A 20000-nucleotide genomic window follows, 5' to 3' on the forward strand; every position below is an offset into this window, starting at 1 on the left:
CTTCGTGTGAAAGCTCGTTAAAGTAGAAATCTGTGGATGCAGAAACAAACAGTGAGAATGTTTTTGGTCAAAGTCTCAGGACGTAAACGCCAAATTTAAATGTTTATAATCTTACATACACTTCATCTGTTCACGTCTGCACATTTGAACGTTGGTGATGAACCGGGGAAGTGTCCTGTTTGTGTCTGAGGCACTTGGATTTGAGCTGAGCGCTGTAATCTGTGATCTGTGATCTGTAATCTGTAATCTGTGATCTGTGTTAAAACTGTAAAGATCCGTCAGACCCACTTTGACGCTGTCGGAGTCACAACTGTCACGTCTCAAATCAGTGGTTCAGGAAATCACAGACGAACTGCAGTGAAGGGAGTGAAGTGACGTCATCACATGAAGAAGAAGAAGAAGATGTGAGTGTGATGAAGAAGAGGAGGAAGAAGAAGTGAGCGTGACGAAGAAGAAGAAGTCAGTGTGACGAAGAAGAAGAAGAAGCACATGTTACTGTGATGAAGAAGAAGAAGAAGAAGTTAGCGTGATGAAGAAGAAGAAGAAGATGTGAGTGTGATGAAGAAGATGTTACTGTGATGATGAAGAAGAACATGTTACTGTGATGAAGAAGAAGAACATGTTACTGTGATGATGAAGAAGAACATGTTACTGTGATGAAGAAGAAGAACATGTTACTGTGATGAAGAAGAAGAACATGTTAGCATGATGAAGAAGAAGAACATGTTAGCATGATGAAGAAGAAGAACATGTTAGCATGATGAAGAAGAAGAACATGTTAGCATGATGAAGAAGAAGAACATGTTAGCATGATGAAGAAGAAGAACATGTTAGCATGATGAAGAAGAAGAAGAACATGTTAGCATGATGAAGAAGAAGAACATGTTAGCATGATGAAGAAGAAGAACATGTTAGCATGATGAAGAAGAAGAAGAACATGTTAGCATGATGAAGAAGAAGAACATGTTAGCGTGATGAAGAAGAAGAACATGTTAGCATGATGAAGAAGAAGAACATGTTAGCATGATGAAGAAGAAGAAGAACATGTTAGCATGATGAAGAAGAAGAACATGTTAGCATGATGAAGAAGAAGAACATGTTAGCATGATGAAGAAGAAGAACATGTTAGCGTGATGAAGAAGAAGAACATGTTAGCATGATGATGAAGAAGAAGAAGAAGAACATGTTAGCTCATGCTCGTACACGTGTGCACGCTCGTGCTCGTACACGTGCGCACGCTCGTGCTCGTCCACGTGCAAACGTGCTTTACTAAAGCCCACCTCTCCCAAACGGGCCGTGGACGGCAAGCGTGCCGCTCCTAGACGCGGTACGGTTGCACTCACACTGGTCAAAGGAACCAGACTTTAGCCGTGAAACGTGCTGGGGCACGGGACAGAGGCACAGTGGGAGGGCGCCCTGACTGTCACCAGTGAAGGATCGAGTTCTTTAAAACATGAAGCACTTTTTCTCTTTTAAACAAAAGGAAGTGAGTGAACGCAGATGGATGAAAGTGCTGTCGTTAAACGTCCGGACTGTCACCTGAGCTCTCCCCCTCTCTCTCCACTCTCCTCCCGTCTTCCTCCCCTCTTCCTCTCCTCTCTCTCCCCTCTCCCTCCCGTCTTCCTCCCCCTCTTCCTCTCCTCTCCCTCTCCTCTCCCTCCCCTCTTCCTCCCCTCTTCCTCCCCTCTCCCTCCCCTCTCCCTCCCGTCTTCCTCTCCTCTTCCTCCCCCTCTTCCTCTCCTCTTCCTCCCCTCTCCCTCTCCTCTCCCTCCCCTCTTCCTCCCCTCTTCCTCCCGTCTTCCTCCCCCTCTTCCTCCCCCTCTTCCTCTCCTCTTCCTCCCCCTCTTCCTCCCCTCTCCCTCCTGTCTTCCTCCCCTCTCCTCCTGTCTTCCTCCCCCTCTTCCTCCTCCTCTTCCTCCCGTCTTCCTCCCCCTCTTCCTCCGTCTTCCTCCCCCTCTTCCTCTCCTCTTCCTCCCCCTCTTCCTCTCCTCTTCCTCCCCTCTTCCTCCCCTCTCCCTCCCCTCTCCCTCCCCTCTTCCTCCCCCTCTTCCTCCCCTCTCCCTCCCCTCTCCCTCCCCTCTCCCTCCCCTCTTCTCCCCTCTCCCTCCCCTCTTCCTCTCCTCTTCCTCCCCCTCTTCCTCCCCTCTTCCTCCCCTCTTCCTCCCCCTCTTCCTCCCCTCTTCCTCTCCTCTTCCTCCTGTCTTCCTCCCCCTCTTCCTCCCCTCTTCCTCCCCTCTTCCTCCCGTCTTCCTCCCCTCTTCCTCCCCTCTTCCTCCCCTCTTCCTCCCCTCTTCCTCCCCTCTCCCCTCCCCTCTCCCTCTCCTCTCCCTCCCCTCTTCCTCCCCTCTCCTCTCCTCTCCCACCCCTCTTCCTCCCCTCTCCCTCTCCTCTCCCACCCCTCTCCCACCCCTCTTCCTCCCTCTTCCTCCCCTCTTCCTCCCCTCTCCCTCTCCTCTCCCACCCCTCTTCCTCCCCTCTCCCTCCCCTCTTCCTCCCCTCTCCCTCCCCTCTTCCTCCCCTCTCCCTCCCCTCTTCCTCTCCTCTTCCTCCCCTCTTCCTCCCCTCTCCCTCCCCTCTTCCTCTCCTCTTCCTCCCCCTCTTCCTCTCCTCTTCCTCCCCTCTCCCTCCCCTCTCCCTCCCCTCTTCCTCCCCTCTTCCTCCCCCGCGGTCCCTCGGGGTCTCACCCGTCCTGTCACTCGCCTGTGTGAGCGTTTCATCTGCGCTCAGGCGACCGGCTGCTCGGACTGATGCAACCGGCGTCCACAAAGCCTTTAAGGCTCTTTTCACGCGCGCTGCCACTGGGAGCCGTCTGGGATGAAGGGTGACACGTTTGAAGCTTTGGAGACACTTTCTGTCAACGTGAGCGCTGCTGTGATCTGCACACCGACCAATCACAGCGCGGCGTGCAACCACACGGAAGACACGGCAACGTTTTTTATAAGGTTTAGAAAAAACCAGTGGAATAAACAGATGTTCCCGTCTGAGGGATGTTCACGCTGCAACAGATCTGCAGCATTTTAAATACCCATCATGCAACAGAGCAGCAGGGAAATGCACCATAATAAGAATAAACACTGATGATACATCAGGGCTTCATATGAAAGACATAATCAGGTACGTGAAGAGGATGATGCTGCACACAGACCAGGGTATAAAGATACATATAAATGTTTATTACAAGGTTTAAACTCAAACACATTTTTATACATATTTTTTCACTTCTAGAGGGAAAAAATACACTCAAAAAATAACAAAACGCGTTTATTTTGTTGCTACATTTTCATATTTTTTATATTTTCACACACAAATCAGAACGCATCACAGAAGGGGCCTAAAGTCACCGGCCCTGACTCATGAAACGTTGCTGATAAACACACAAAACAATCAAAAATGGATCCTAAAAGACCAGAAATAAACACAAAACAACTGTTAACACGACAAAACACAAACGGAGACGGGTGGAACAGATACAAAAGGATTCAAAATGACTAAAACAGATGTTACACAAGTACAAAGTGAAAAAATAGATGTAAAACTACTCCAGTGCAAAAGGACCACAACCTTTCTTTATACACGTGTATAAAGGAACTCAAAATGACTAAAAATAGATGAAAAATGTCTAAATATAGATGCAAAACCAGCACAAAAAGATGCAAAATGACTAAAAATAGATGCAAAACCAGCACAAAAAGATGCAAAATGACTAAAAATAGATGCAAAATGATCGAATATATAGAGTGGGTACTACTAATACTTAATGTAGATGCAAAGTGACTTAAAATAGATGCAAAATGACTAAAAATTGATGCAGAATGATTAAATATAGATGCAAAACCAGCACAAAAAGATGCAAAATGACTAAAAATCGATGCAAAATGACTAAAAATAGATGCAAAATGACTAAAAATCGATGCAAAATGACTAAAAATCGATGCAAAATGACTAAAAATAGATGCAAAATGATTAAAAATAGATGCAAAACCAGCACAAAAAGATGCAAAATGTCTAAAAATAGATGCAAAATGACTAAAAACAGATGCAAAATGACTAAAAATAGATGCAAAATGACTAAAAAGAGACTCAAAATGACTGGTCGGGGGCCTCTTCCACGTCTGTGCCCAGGGCCCTGTTGTCTCAGAACCCGGCCATGACAGGAAATGATCCAAACAGCCTGAAGCGTCCGAACCTCAGGGAGAACAGACGGAGGCGTGAACGCACCAGCTGACGGATGAATCCTGTCTTTTATTATTTCCGACATTTATAAAACGATGCCTCCTGCTGTGGGCCGAGCTTCAGACCTGAACGCGTGCTGACGTGTCCCGTGTTGGCGTGCTGACGTGTCCCGTGTTGGCGTGCTGATGTGTCCCCTGTTGCCGTGCTGACGTGTCCCCTGTTGGCGTGCTGATGTGTCCCGTGTTGGCGTGCTGATGTGTCCCGTGTGGGCGTGCTGATGTGTCCCGTGTTGGCGTGCTGATGTGTCCCGTGTTGGCGTGCTGATGTGTCCCCTGTTGGCGTGCTGATGTGTCCCGTGTTGGCGTGCTGATGTGTCCCGTGTTGGCGTGCTGATGTGTCCCGTGTTGGCGTGCTGATGTGTCCCCTGTTGCCGTGCTGACGTGTCCCCTGTTGGCGTGCTGATGTGTCCCGTGTTGGCGTGCTGATGTGTCCCGTGTGGGCGTGCTGATGTGTCCCGTGTTGGCGTGCTGATGTGTCCCGTGTTGGCGTGCTGATGTGTCCCCTGTTGGCGTGCTGATGTGTCCCGTGTTGGCGTGCTGATGTGTCCCGTGTTGGCGTGCTGATGTGTCCCCTGTTGGCGTGCTGACGTGTCCCGTGTTGGCGTGCTGATGTGTCCCGTGTTGGCGTGCTGATGTGTCCCGTGTTGGCGTGCTGATGTGTCCCCTGTTGGCGTGCTGATGTGTCCCGTGTTGGCGTGCTGATGTGTCCCGTGTTGGCGTGCTGATGTGTCCCCTGTTGGCGTGCTGATGTGTCCCGTGTTGGCGTGCTGATGTGTCCCGTGTTGGCGTGCTGATGTGTCCCCTGTTGGCGTGCTGACGTGTCCCGTGTTGGCGTGCTGATGTGTCCCGTGTTGGCGTGCTGATGTGTCCCGTGTTGGCGTGCTGATGTGTCCTGTGTTGGCGTGCTGATGTGTCCCGTGTGGGCGTGCTGATGTGTCCCGTGTTGGCGTGCTGATGTGTCCCGTGTTGGCGTGCTGATGTGTCCCGTGTGGGCGTGCTGATGTGTCCCGTGTTAGCGTGCTGACGTGTCCCGTGTTGGCGTGCTGATGTGTCCCGTGTTGGCGTGCTGATGTGTCCCGTGTTGGCGTGCTGATGTGTCCCGTGTTGGCGTGCTGACGTGTCCCCTGTTGGCGTGCAGGCTCCCTGCAGGGCGTCCACCAGCGCCGCCTCTACAAGGAGCTGATGAGGAATTACAACCCGTTAGAGCGCCCGGTCCACAACGACTCCCACAGCCTCACCGTCCACTTCAGCTTCAGCCTGCTGCAGATCATGGACGTGGTGAGAGCACGCACACACACACACACACACACACACGCAGACACACACACACACACACACACGCACACGCACACGCACACGCAGACACACACACACACGCACACACACACACACACACACACACACACACACACTCTAAAGACTATGTCTGTTGGTTCACATGTAAACATTCAAACACTGACCGTCAAAGACAAAACTCTAAAGATTTCAGGCCAATTTGGGGGCGTGGCGTTCTTTAAAAGTGTAGTGAACGCCACACGGCGGGTACGTCTCGTCCCTGTAACACGGCGTCCAGTAGACCCCACTGGACCACAGCGTCACGTCAGGTCAGGTCACCATCAGCGTAGTTAGTGAAGCCAGAGTTTATTAAAGAGTGTTTTAAAGACTTACCTACTGGCCCCTGTACCTGCTCCTCTCATAGTAAAGTCCATTACAGTGGAAGGAGCCCATTGGTGCTTTGTTGTGTGTGTAGGGACTCTTCTCATGCTGCTGCAGAGGTTTGCTGTTATTTTCAGCAGCATTAGTGGTTAAAAAAGACCTTTGAATGCCTTCACCGTGCTGCCCCGAGCTAACCACTGTTAGCCACGTCCGGCTGTTAGCATCTCTCCTGGATTTCTACCTTAATAGTTGTTGAGTTTATGTTCATTCATTCATGTTCAGCCTCTTGTCCCTGTCGGGGTCTCGGGGGGCTGGAGCCGATCCCAGCTGACATCGGGCGTGAGGCGGGGTCCACCCTGGACAGGACGCCAGTCTATCACAGGACACATAGAGACGAACAGAGACAGACAACCATTCACACCTACGGGTGATTTAGAGTCATCAATGAACCGAACACCTGCACGTCTTTGGACTGTGGGAGGAAACCGGAGAACCCGGAGAAAACCCACGCAGACACGGGGACAACATGCTCCACACAGAAGGGCCCCAGCCGGGATTCAAACCAGGAACCCTCTCGCTGTGAGGTGACAGTGCTAACCACCAAATGGAGTTTTCTCGGATCTGATCTTACACTTTAAACGTGTCCGACCATCTGGAGTTGGATCTTCCCCAGTGAAGGATGCTCTACGGTTTTATGAGACCGGATCTTTCCGAAGTGTTTTGTGTGCCGCGTCATTCATTCACCCGTCTGCTGAGCAGCGTGAGGGCGTCCTGTCGAAAACCAGAGGAGGACGAGACGTCAGCCGGCTGCTTTACTGTTGTAGTGAGCTGAGGGACCCACGTGAGGATTCAAACGCCTGCAGCCTCATTTACCAAATTATTAATGAGTTTTCTTTAGTTTGTTTCATATTTACACTCAAAAACATGTGGAAATAAATCAAATATGTGTTTGTTTGGCATCTGTTTCAGTCTTTGTTGTTGCAAACACGCAAATTCCTCTAATTCATACTGACAAACGCTCCGTCTGCTGTCACATCTGTCTCTCTGCAGTGATGCATTCATGTGTTTACTGAACACAGGAAAGACTCTGTGCACACCCTCCAGTCCGTCCCTCAGCTCAGGAGGAGTGAAGCCTGAAGTGTCTGAAGCTACGAGGTCTCAGACGCGCCACATCAGCTGCTAATCTCATAAAAGCCTTTCATTGTGACTTTGAACCCCCGGATCCTCCCACTCGGTCCGTCAGGAGCCCTCAGCTCTGCTAACAGCAGCCTGTCAGGAGTGTGTGTGTGTGTGTGTGAGGCCGGTGGAGCTGCTGATCCGTCTCGTTGCTCCTGAGGTTTAGATCCAGGCGAGTTGGTCTCCTCTCCGGCCGGCTGCTCCGCGTCTCCCAGGTGAAGTTCAGGTTAGAGAGAGATAAACTCCGGTGTCCTCCCTCTCTGCAGCCGAGGACGAGAACATTTCTGCGTTCAGACTTTCACCCGGAAGACCAGAAGAATGAACCCTAACCCCAGCTCATTACTGTCGCCTTTTATCATCTAACTTTAGACCTTTTGGCGTCTAACTTTAGACCTTTTGTCGTCTAACTTTAGACCTTTTGGCGTCTAACTTTAGACCTTTTGTCGTCTATAATCGAGAACGTATTTTAGTTGCATAGGAACATAGAATATAGTTCAGGACGATGGAGCGTGAGTTTGGCCGGAGCATCGGAGCAGCGGGGGCGGAGCTGCAGTCGCTCTACCGCACCGTTGTGATGAAAAGAGAGCTGAGGAAGACAAAGCTCTGGATCTACCCTCAGTCCTGGTTCCTACCCTCACCTGTGGTCATGAAAGCTGGGTCAGGACCCAAAGAACCAGGTCCAGGTCCAAGCGTGTGAACTGTGTTTCCTCAGGAGGGGGTCTGGAGTCTCCCTTAGAGAGAGGGGGAGAAGTTCAGCATCCGTGAGGAACTCGGAGTAGAGCCGCTGCTCCTTTGCGTTGAAAGGAGCCAGTTGAGGTGGTTCAGGATCATCTGGTAAGGATGAACCCTGGGCGCCTCCCTAGGGAGGTGTTCCAGGCACGTCCAGCTGGGAGGAGGCCTCGGGGAAGACCCAGGACCAGGTGGAGAGATTAGATCTCCACACTGGCCTGGGAACGCCTCAGGATCCCCCAGTTAGAGCTGGTTAATGTGGCCCGGGAAAGGGAAGTTTGGTGTCCCCTGCTGGAGCTGCTGCTCCTGAGACCTGATCCAGGATCAGAGGCTGAAGATGAGATGAGGAACATAAGTGTTCAGGAGTCAGGGTTTCTCCCAGCAACAAGAGAAAGGGATGAAATAAATAAAAAGCTGACGCTGCATCTCTTGGACTGAACGCCCGTCTCACCCTGGGGGAACCTCCCTCCTCGTGAGCGGCCGGTGGTTTACGAAGCCCGTCCTTTGAGTCTCTCTGGACTCTCGGCTTCCTGAAAATGAATTAACAGTCCGGACATTCATCAAACTGACATCATCCATATGCACGCTCCGCTCTGCCGGCACGCTCCCGAGCTCCACATTAATTGAAAGCGATGAAGGAAGCGGGGGAGAGCGAGCGGACGCTGATTCTTCTGTTGTTTCTCTGTTTGCAGGATGAGAAGAACCAGGTGCTGACCACCAACATCTGGCTGCAGCTGGTGAGTCTTTTTTACCCACATGTCAAACTCGTCCTCCCCTGACCCCCGAAACAAGTTAGAGCTTTATCTACGGGCAGAGGAAGAACGCTCTTTTTGACAGTTTTCAATTTCATGTTATCACGAGATTTCAACTGCTGTCGAGGTGCAAAATGCAAACGGGCTGGTAGCAGTTTTTTCTGGGGCTGACACCATTTCAAAACACTGTCTCCACGTCCAAACGCTCGCTCTGTCGAACAGAACAGACACCAACGGCCGAACCTGTGAGCAGTTACACTCGCTCTCCTCTCCACTGAGACACTTTTTCACCGACAGCAAACTTCAAACTCAGATCTGTTCAACAGGGAACAGAACTTTCTAATCTGCTGTATCAGCGTCGAGTGGCCACGGACGGTTCTGCACTTTTAGGTGTTTGTGTCTTTTTTTAACCACTAATGCTGCTGAAAATAACAGCAAACCTCTGCAGCAGCATGAGAAGAGTCCCTACACACACAACAAAGCACCAATGGGCTCCTTCCACTGTACTGGACTTTACTATGAGAGGAGCTGGTGCAGGGGCCAGTAGGTAAGTCTTTAAAACACTCTTAATAAACTCTGGCTTCACTAACTACGCTGATGACGCTTTGTTGTGTGTGTAGGGACTCTTCTCATGCTGCTGCAGAGGTTTGCTGTTATTTTCAGCAGCATTAGTGGTTAAAAAAGACCTTTGAATGCCTTCACCGTACTGCCCTGAGCTAATCACTGTTAGCCACGTCCGGCTGTTAGCATCTCTCCAGGGTTTCTCTGTTGATAGTTCATCCTTTTTGCTTCTGTTCTTATCGGTCGTTGTGTAACTTCAGAGAGAATCAGTGTTTTATCTCAGATCTCTGTGAAACGTCCTGGCAGAGGCGCTCAGGAGGTTTCTTAATGCTGTTCTCACAGATGTTATTTCCCCAAAGCATCGTTGGCGGTTTCAAGAACCGTTGGTAGAACTTTCTCTTCTATTATAGAATTTATAGTCTGTTCATGTGTCTTTGTGTGTGTGGCCAAACCTTGTGTCAGCTGTGGGGACGTCCACCCCCCGATTGAACCAGAAACTCAACAAATGTCACTTTTTTAATCGTGTTTGACTTGGAACCACAATCACTAACTACGCTGATGACGCTTTGTTGTGTGTGTAGGGACTCTTCTCATGCTGCTGCAGAGGTTTGCTGTTATTTTCAGCAGCATTAGTGGTTAAAAAAGACCTTTGAATGCCTTCACCGTGCTGCCCCGAGCTAACCACTGTTAGCCACGTCCGGCTATTAGCATCGCTCCTGGATTTCTCTGTTGAAAGTTCACACATGAAAAAAACTCTCTCGATGGCTTAGTTGATGTGTGTAAGTGCAGAAAAAGACCCTTTAGACCCCTTTAAGAGCCCTAAAGAACTTTCTAATCTGCCGTATCAGCGTCTGGGCGCCACGGACGGTTCTGCACTTTATGGCGTCTGTGATTTCATCTTTCATAACTCAGAGTCAGAGTCACGGATCATTAGTCGGTGCAAATCTCTGCAGGACGCCGCTGTCAGCTGCTCTGCCGTCTGCAGTTACTCCATCACTGATGTGTGTGTTTGTGCCGCTCACGCCTCGGGAGCTGCTGCGTAAACGGACTCTGGGGGAAAGACAGCGAGTAAACATTGATAATAGATGGAAGCCTGCAGCAGCAGCAGCAGCAGCAGCAGCAGCAGCAGCAGCAGCAGCAGCAGCAGCAGCAGCAGCAACAGCAGCAGCAGCAGCATCAGCAGCAGCAGCAGCAGCAGCAGCAGCAGCGTCCCGTCCTTCAGCTCGGCTCTTTGACCAGATACGTTTGCTGCGATGGAGAAAAACTGGATCCAGCAGGCGGCGAACAGCTTGTGCCAAACTCTTTTTCTGCTTCCACAAATACTTTGTGTTGTGTTGTGTTGTGTTGTGTTGTGTTGTGTTGTGTTGCGTTGCGTTGCGTTGCGCCGCGTTGCATTGCGCCGCGTTGCATTGCGCCGCGTTGCATTGCGCCGTGCCGTGTCGTGTCGTGTCGTGTCGTGCCGTGCCGTGTCGTGTCGTGTCGCTCGCCCTGTCGGAGTCCGCGGCTCCTGCAGCTTGTGCCAAACTCTTTTTCTGCTTCCACAAATACTATGTGTTGTGTTGTGTTGTGTTGTGTTGCGCCGCGCCGCGCCTCGCCTCGCCGTGCCGTGCCGTGCCGTGCCTTGTCTTGTCTTGTCTTGTCTTGTCTTGTCTTGTCTTGTCTTGTCTTGTCTTGTCGTGTCGTGTCGTGTCGTGTCGTGTCGTGTCGTGTCGTGTCGTGTCGTGTCGTGTCGTGTCGTGTCGTGTCGTGTCGTGTCGTGTCGTGTCGTGTCGTGTCGTGTCGTGCCGTGCCGTGCCGTGCCGTGCCGTGCCGTGCCGTGCCGTGTCGGAGTCCACGGCTCCTGCTCTCTGACGCTTTACACCTAGTGTTGGTTTTGGCGGCCTGTTTTACTTTTAGTCAAAGAAAACTGTAAATTAGTCTCTTTTATTGATACAATTATATTGAATCAATATAATAAAAGTACCTCGTAATCCAATTCATGTTGATGCTAAATTCAGTTCAGTGTGATTTGCTCTGTGAAAAACAAAACTAGTGAAAGTATTTGGTCAACAAGGGAAAGTTTAGTGCACGTATAGAGTGAGTCAGTCAGGTAGGAACTAAACACACACTTTACACTCTCACAAACACACACACACACACACACACACACACACACACGCAGGCACGCACGCACGCACGCACGCACGCACGCGCACACACACACACAGCTCCAGTGGCTAACGTCTAAAGCTAACATTACAACCCGACACATTAACCGTAGCCTCATGTCGCATGAGCTTTCTAAAACAGAAAGTATCGTTACGTTATGACTTGACTCACCTAAGTTGTCGCTAATGCTAACGCTAATGCTAATGCTAACACTAACCCACAGCGGCAGCTTCAGAATCTAAATAATGCGCGTGTGGGGATTGAGGAAGCGACGTCGCCCAGACGCCAGACTGGGATAAAACTACAAAATAATAATAATAATAATGTGACTAAACGAGACAAAACAACGTTATTTCGTCTCGTTTTCGTCAACGAAATGGCAGTTTATATTTCGTCTTAGTCGTCGTCCCAGGCCCAGCATTTTGGTTTCGTCTCGTCTGGTTTTCGTCCCGTGATAAAGGTTTGTCGACGCTTTGTCGGCTCTAACTCGGTCTCTTCTGGTGAAACGCTGCTTCTCTCTGACTCTGGTGTGAATGTCAGAGCTAATGGAGAGAGCAGGAATACATTACGAGCGCTTCCTAAGCCCATTTCATGCAGCTGTCCAAATTTAATTAGCTTTCATATCGGGTCCTATGGAATGTGTGTGTTTGTAAAGATGTGAAGCACTAATCCGGATTAATCTGCTGCTCTCTGATGGAACGGGTGGTTCCTCCCCGGAGCTTCAGCGCTTCCTCCTCAGGACCAACTCGTCTTTTGGCTTAATTTAATTTGGTGTCAGCTTCTTCTCCTCCTCCTCCTCCTCCGCTGCTTCGTCGTGTTGTTCTTCAGTGAAGGGGATGAATGTCTGAGAGCGAGAGGAAGCGTTTGTGCGCTGGGAGCTGAGTGGGTTTGTTAATGTCAGAGTGTTGCTGCAGCTTCCCAAAGTTTTCTCCTGGCAGAATAAAAAACTTTGACTCTCAGACTAAAAAAAGAATCGACTCTCACCTCCAGGGGCTCGTGAAGCTCGTTCTTTATGACGTTTCATTATCGTGTTGAGCGTCCTTTTTCTCTCAAAGCTGTCCGTGTCCACAGGGACGTGTTTTAAAGGTTCATGGATGAGGGGTAGGACGTGTACAGAAGCACTCACACTGTGCCTCCGTCCCGTGTCCCAGCACGTTTCACGGCTAAAGTCTGGTTCCTTTGACCAGTGTGAGTGCAACCGTACCACGTCTAGGAGCGGCACGTCCGTCCCGTGCCCCGTGCTTTAGGGTCCTTGCCCCCCTCCAGGCCCGTTTGTACTCACACTACCTGGGCCTCGGAGAATGCTTCTTGCTGCCTATACATCATCACGCCGTAACACGTCACACGCATTGATGACGTCATGGCGATGCGTGGCTTTGTTTCCAGATCTTTCCGTAGACCTCGGAGTTTTTGTGCGTCTTGTCGACTGTTTTTGAATCTTTTCATCGACCAAATCTGCAGTAAACACTCCACCTCCGCATCACACCAACGTGAACCTTTCACCGCCATTGTTTGAAATGTCCGCGCATGGTCCCTCCTTCTTTTTTCTACGTCCCAACAGGCGCACAGGAAATGACCTCAGAACCGCCGTAGGCCTCGTGCTCGTACACGTGCGCACGCTCGTGCTCGTACACGTGCAAACGTGCTTTACTAAAGCCCACCTCTCCCAAACGGGCCGTGGACGGCAAGCGTGCCGCTCCTAGACGTGGTACGGTTGCACTCACACGGGTCAAAGGAACCAGACTTTAGCTGTGACACGTGCTGGGGCACGGGACGGAGGCACAGTGGGAGGGCGCCCTAAAACACTTCTGACAGAGATGAAAGTGACTTATGAATTCAAATTAAACATATGTTTGTAGATAAATTAGAAACATTAAATGGATTTCTTTGAAGTTTTGCCGTCAGAAGACGTGAAACACCGCTGTGATTTTCGGGGGTTTTCTCTGCAGCCGCTGAATCCTCTGGAGGAAACACTTTATCTCGCTGACAGGAAGTAAACAAGCCTGAGAGAGATGTGTGCGACCTTGAGCCGCCGGCACACACACCGCAGAGCCCCGAGAGGCTCTGAGACGTAATGAGGAGCGAGCCGGCCACCGGAGCTGCTGCAGGTGCAAGTGAGACATGGACACGGGCCTGATGTTTGCTGGCAGCGCGCTCCTCCCTGTCCCAAAGACACACACACAGATAACAACGGCTGTTACGTAACTTCCATCAGTGTCATCCAGACCGAACACGGAGGAGCTGCTGCTTATCAGCTGCTCTCACACCTCATTTCCATCTTTTTGTTTCCCAAAATATAAAACATAATCTTTAATTCATGCTTATCTGCAGAACAGGTTACACCTGGTGGATGTGATGAGCATGAGAAACATGGTGCACATGAAGAACTTCTGGATCTGGTTCACGAGTGAGGGGACGATGGAGCGTGAGTTTGGCCGGAGAATCGGAGCAGCGGGGGCGGAGCTGCAGTCGCTCTACCGCACCGTTGTGATGAACAGAGAGCTGAGGAAGGCAAAGCTCTGGATCTACCCTCAGTCCTGGTTCCTACCCTCACCTGTGGTCCTGAAAGCTGGGTCAGGACCCAAAGAACCAGGTCCAGGTCAGGACCCAAAGAACCAGGTCCAGGTCAGGACCCAAAGAACCAGGTCCAGGTCCAAGCGTGTGAACTGTGTTTCCTCAGGAGGGGGTCTGGAGTCTCCCTTAGAGAGAGGGGGAGAAGTTCAGCATCCGTGAGGAACTCGGAGTAGAGCCGCTGCTCCTTTGTGTTGAAAGGAGCCAGTTGAGGTGGTTCAGGATCATCTGGTAAGGATGAACCCTGGGCGCCTCCCTAGGGAGGTGTTCCAGGCACGTCCAGCTGGGAGGAGGCCTCGGGGAAGACCCAGGACCAGGTGGAGAGATTAGATCTCCACACTGGCCTGGGAACGCCTCAGGATCCCCCAGTTAGAGCTGGTTAATGTGGCCCGGGAAAGGGAAGTTTGGGGTCCCTGCTGGAGCTGCTGCCCTGAGACCTGATCCAGGATCAGAGGCTGAAGATGAGATGAGATGTAAATTAATTTGCCAAAAGTGTTTTATTCATAAAGTCTGTTTAAAAGAAAATGACATTAAAGTTTAACATGTTTTTTTTTTTTTTATGTTTTCAATGATAAAAACAAGTATAATATTAATGTGAGGGCATTGTTATGTGTGTGTGTGTGTGTGTGTGTGTGTGTGTGTGTGTGTGTGTGTGTGTTTGTGTGTGTGTGTGTGTGTGTGTGTGTGTGCGTGTGTGTGTGTGTGTGTGTGTGCAGTACTGGACAGATTTCTACCTGCAGTGGAACATGTCCGACTATCCCGGTGTGACCAACGTCAGATTCCCCGACAGTCAGATCTGGAGGCCCGACATCCTGCTGTACAACAGGTACACACACTTACACACACTTACACACACACACACACACGCACGCACACACAATTACACACACTTTATATAACTGCACTGTCATCTGTGTCTTAAGTGCTGCTCCACTTAAAGCTGCATTCTCTCTAATGTCCAGCAGGAGGAGACTCCACTTAAAGCTGCATTCTCTCTAATGTCCAGCAGGAGGAGACTCCACTTAAAGCTGCATTCTCTCTAATGTCCAGCAGGAGGAGACTCCACTTAAAGCTGCATTCTCTCTAATGTCCAGCAGGAGGAGACTCCACTTAAAGCTGCATTCTCTCTAATGTCCAGCAGGAGGAGACTCCACTTAAAGCTGCATTCTCTCTAATGTCCAGCAGGAGGAGACTCCACTTAAAGCTGCATTCTCTCTAATGTCCAGCAGGAGGAGACTCCACTTAAAGCTGCATTCTCTCTAATGTCCAGCAGGAGGAGACTCCACTTAAAGCTGCATTCTCTCTAATGTCCAGCAGGAGGAGACTCCACTTAAAGCTGCATTCTCTCTAATGTCCAGCAGGAGGAGACTCCACTTAAAGCTGCATTCTCTCTAATGTCCAGCAGGAGGAGACTCCACTTAAAGCTGCATTCTCTCTAATGTCCAGCAGGAGGAGACTCCACTTAAAGCTGCATTCTCTCTAATGTCCAGCAGGAGGAGACTCCACTTAAAGCTGCATTCTCTCTAATGTCCAGCAGGAGGAGACTCCACTTAAAGCTGCATTCTCTCTAATGTCCAGCAGGAGGAGACTCCACTTAAAGCTGCATTCTCTCTAATGTCCAGCAGGAGGAGACTCCACTTAAAGCTGCATTCTCTCTAATGTCCAGCAGGAGGACACTCCACTTAAAGCTGCATTCTCTCTAATGTCCAGCAGGAGGAGACTCCACTTAAAGCTGCATTCTCTCTAATGTCCAGCAGGAGGAGACTCCACTTAAAGCTCCTTGCTAACAAAGTTTGCTGGAAACTTCAGATGGGGAACTGACTCTTAGCTTAGCGCTCAGCTCCGCCCTCTTGTCCATTTTTTTCCGGTTTTCAAAATAAAACAGCGTCAAAAAAGCCAATTTTGTATCTTAAACACCTCAGATGTGACTTCACAGTGGCTACGTCCGTCTCTTTTACACAGTTAGCCCTGCAGACGTCAGTTCAGGTCCAAAAAAACGGAGGAAGAACCGGATCCATCCGCCTGTGGTGGACTGGGGATGTTGTAGTTTACGGTGAGACGCCCTGAACGATGCCAAAGACAACACGCTTTATTTCCATCCCTCCGTTCTGATCCAGTCAACAAGCTAATTCAGCTAATCCCTGCTGTTATCAGCTGGAGACCGCTGCTCTCCCTGTCAGGATTAATCCCCCTGTTCACACATCGGAGCTGCCGCCTGTGGGACGGGGTGCTGCCGAGCGTTTCAGCTCATTAACAGATTCATTGGCCTGACTGGCTTCATGAGACCAGAGTCCAGCTCTGAATTATTGTTACGTTACAGCAAACTTCCTGTCTTTGCTTCACACTCTCCTCTCTCCTCCAACTTTATTTTTCTGACTTTACTTTATCTCCAGTTTATAGCGTTCCTCTAATCGATGCTGGAGTCCGACGCTGATATTTGAAAGTTTTTAAAAGCGTGAGTTTGGCCGGAGAATCGGAGCAGCGGGGGCGGAGCTGCAGTCGCTCTACCGCACCGTTGTGACCAACAGAGAGCTGAGGAAGGCAAAGCTCTGGATCTACCCTCAGTCCTGGTTCCTACCCTCACCTGTGGTCCTGAAAGCTGGGTCAGGACCCAAAGAACCAGGTCCAGGTCAGGACCCAAAGAACCAGGTCCAGGTCAGGACCCAAAGAACCAGGTCCAGGTCCAAGCGTGTGAAGTGTGTTTCCTCAGGAGGGGGTCTGGAGTCTCCCTTAGAGAGAGGGGGAGAAGTTCAGCATCCGTGAGGAACTCGGAGTAGAGCCGCTGCTCCTTTGTGTTGAAAGGAGCCAGTTGAGGTGGTTCAGGATCATCTGGTAAGGATGAACCCTGGGCGCCTCCCTAGGGAGGTGTTCCAGGCACGTCCAGCTGGGAGGAGGCCTCGGGGAAGACCCAGGACCAGGTGGAGAGATTAGATCTCCACACTGGCCTGGGAACGCCTCAGGATCCCCCAGTTAGAGCTGGTTAATGTGGCCCGGGAAAGGGAAGGTCTTTCTTGCGTTGCTGAAAGAAGAAACTCACGTCTGCTTCTTTTCCTCTCAGACGGAAAACACAACATTTACTCTTCTGCTAAAGTTCAGCTGCAGCAGCAAGAATCCAAACTATCGGAAAAGGAGCAGAACTTTCTTTTCTGCCTGCTGAAATATTAAAAAGTCTTCGTTTGCCTCAGCAGGAGTGTTGCAGGTCAACAGGCTCGCTGTTCTGTTACTGTATGAAGCAGAAAAGCAGACTGTCTTCTGTGAGGCTGAGGCTTAGACTGTGTTTCATGGTTCGGGTCGTACGGTGATAGAGGTCAGAGACGGTGAGTTATGTCAGGGAGACTCCTGTGGAGCCGTGATGAAACTTTGATTTACTCCCCCTCTGTGACCTCCTGTTGGACGCTCAAGGTTAATCTGTCTCTCTCTCCACAGTGCTGATGAACGCTTCGATGCCTCCTTCCACACCAACATCCTGGTCAACTCCACCGGCTACTGCCAGTACCTGCCGCCAGGTAACTCTCCCACAGGCTCCTCCCACTCATTTATACATATGAACGAGTTTTTCCTTCACACAGCCACCACAAAAAGATGCAAAATGACTAAAAATAGATGCAAAATGACTAAAAATAGATGCAAAACCACCACAAAAAGATGCAAAATGACTGAAAATAGATGCAAAATGACTAAAAAAAGATGCAAAACCACCACAAAAAGGTGCAAAATGACTAGAAATAGATGCAAAACCACCACAAAAAGATGCAAAATGACTAAAAATAGTTGCAAAACCACCACAAAAAGATGCAAAATGACTAAAAATAGATGCAAAACCACCACAAAAAGATGGAAAATGACAAAAAATAGATGCAAAACCACCACAAAAAGATGGAAAATGACTAAAAATAGATGCAAAACCAGCACAAAAAGATGCAAAATGACTAAAAATAGATGCAAAACCAGCTCAAAAAGATGCAAAATGACTAAAAATAGATGCAAAACCACCACAAAAAGATGCAAAATGACTGAAAATAGATGCAAAACCACCACAAAAAGATGCAAAATGACTAAAAATAGATGCAAAACCACCACAAAAAGATGCAAAATGACTGAAAATAGATGCAAAACCACCACAAAAAGATGCAAAATTACTAAAAATAGATGCAAAACCAGCACAAAAAGATGCAAAATGACTAAAAATAGATGCAAAACCACCACAAAAAGATGCAAAATGACTAAAAATAGATGCAAAACCACCACAAAAAGATGGAAAATGACTAAAAATAGATGCAAAACCAGCACAAAAAGATGCAAAATGACTAAAAATAGATGCAAAACCAGCACAAAAAGATGCAAAATGACTAAAAATAGATGCAAAACCACCACAAAAGATGCAAAATGACTGAAAATAGATGCAAAACCACCACAAAAAGATGCAAAATGACTGAAAATAGATGCAAAACCACCACAAAAAGATGCAAAATTACTAAAAATAGATGCAAAACCACCACAAAAAGATGCAAAATTACTAAAAATAGATGCAAAACCAGCACAAAAAGATGCAAAATGACTAAAAATAGATATTCATCTTCTATGTTGTCTTCTTGAGAGAAATGTCATCACCGCGCCGGCTCACTTGCCGTGAACGCACACGTCCTCACTTGGACATTAAACGGTCTTTGGTCCGGACTGAAGTGTCTCACAGAGACCGTTAACGTCCCCCCTCAGGTCAACGCCGCTGATCCTCCGACACTTTGGTTTATGACTCAATAATGTGCCTGCAGATAAAGACCAACGGCTCGTCCTCACAAGTGATTACGACTCCATCAGCCGCTGACAGAAATGTGGCCGCGGACGGCAGTTTTATGGAGGGGGTCACTGAGAGGTCAAGGGGCGAACAGGAGGGGGGTCAGGAGGAGCCACAGTCCAGATTAACGAGCCGGTTCTCTTCAGGACTTTGAACAAGACTGCTGTTAGAAACCAGACTTTAACAGAGACGGACTCTCTTTGTACTGAACGTTTCATTTGGACACGACACAAAGAGAAGTCGTCGTCATCGTCATCGTCTTCATCATTGACACAGTAAACCTGCACTCTGGAGCGTAACACGTGAGGAAGAGGAGGAGGGGAAACCCGTCCGCTGATCAGAAATCAATAACCAATAAAAGTGGTAACAGCTCTATTACAGCGGACAGCTGACAGCTGACATCGATCGTGTGCGTTGGGGGTGTTTGTTGGAGGCGGCGATGACGGAGACGAGCTCAGGCGCCATGTTTCAGCAGCCAGACAGAAAGAAGAACGACCCCTGACCCCAGCTCATCTCTGTCGCCTTCTGTCGTCTAACTTTTGACCTTTTGGCGTCTAACTTTAGACCTTTTGGCGTCTAACTTTAGACCTTTTGGCGTCTTTAATCGAGAACGTATCTTAGTTGCATAGGAACATAGAATATAGGACAGGACGATGGAGCGTGAGTTTGGCCGGAGAATCGGAGCAGCGGGGGCGGAGCTGCAGTCGCTCTACCGCACCGTTGTGATGAAAAGAGAGCTGAGGAAGGCAAAGCTCTGGATCTACCCTCAGTCCTGGTTCCTACCCTCACCTGTGGTCCTGAAAGCTGGGTCAGGACCCAAAGAACCAGGTCCAGGTCAGGACCCAAAGAACCAGTTCCAGGTCCAAGCGTGTGAAATGTGTTTCCTCAGGAGGGGGTCTGGAGTCTCCCTTAGAGAGAGGGGGAGAAGTTCAGCATCCGTGAGGAACTCGGAGTAGAGCCAGCCTACAGTAGCTGCACCCAACAACAGGAAACCCTGGCAACCAGCAACGGCCAACGCTATTGGCTGCTGCCATGGAAACACAACGGGACAGGAAGTCAAACATTTACAATATTCATTCAGACTAAAAATAGTTTTTACTTTGACTCTGTTCCCCTCAAAACGCCCGTGGGTGAATTATTACTTTAAAAAATACAGCTTTTAATAAAGATTCAACCTTTAAACTTTAATCCGTCTCTTTCTTCAGTCTTAACATTTCCATTTTTACGTCTTTGGTGTTTCCGGGGACGTTGTGGCGCAGCGGCGTCCTTCATGAATCCAACTTTGAGTCTTGTGTTTGGGGAGAAATTGGATTTCTCCGATCAAATCAAACTCAGGCGCGTTTTCTCTTGTTTACCTGTCAGAAAAAACGTTTTTATCTC

At 49.3% G+C, this 20000-nt stretch overlaps 1 protein-coding gene across 1 annotated transcript in view; it reads left to right on the top strand.

Moving 5' to 3' along the window:
- Positions 1-20000, top strand: part of LOC310949028 (neuronal acetylcholine receptor subunit alpha-7) — a gene marked incomplete at both ends in the record, with an annotated part of 34435 nt that overhangs the window by 1879 nt on the left and 12556 nt on the right. The window contains 4 exons of the mRNA XM_083916360.1: positions 5367-5510; positions 8486-8530; positions 14542-14651; positions 17252-17331. Of these exons, the coding sequence (XP_083772486.1) occupies positions 5367-5510; positions 8486-8530; positions 14542-14651; positions 17252-17331 (379 nt within the window). The remainder of the gene's footprint in view (positions 1-5366; positions 5511-8485; positions 8531-14541; positions 14652-17251; positions 17332-20000) is intronic.

This window comes from Echiichthys vipera, assembly GCF_963691815.1.
Source record: "Echiichthys vipera genome assembly, chromosome: 7".
Classification (NCBI taxonomy): domain Eukaryota; kingdom Metazoa; phylum Chordata; class Actinopteri; order Perciformes; family Trachinidae; genus Echiichthys; species Echiichthys vipera.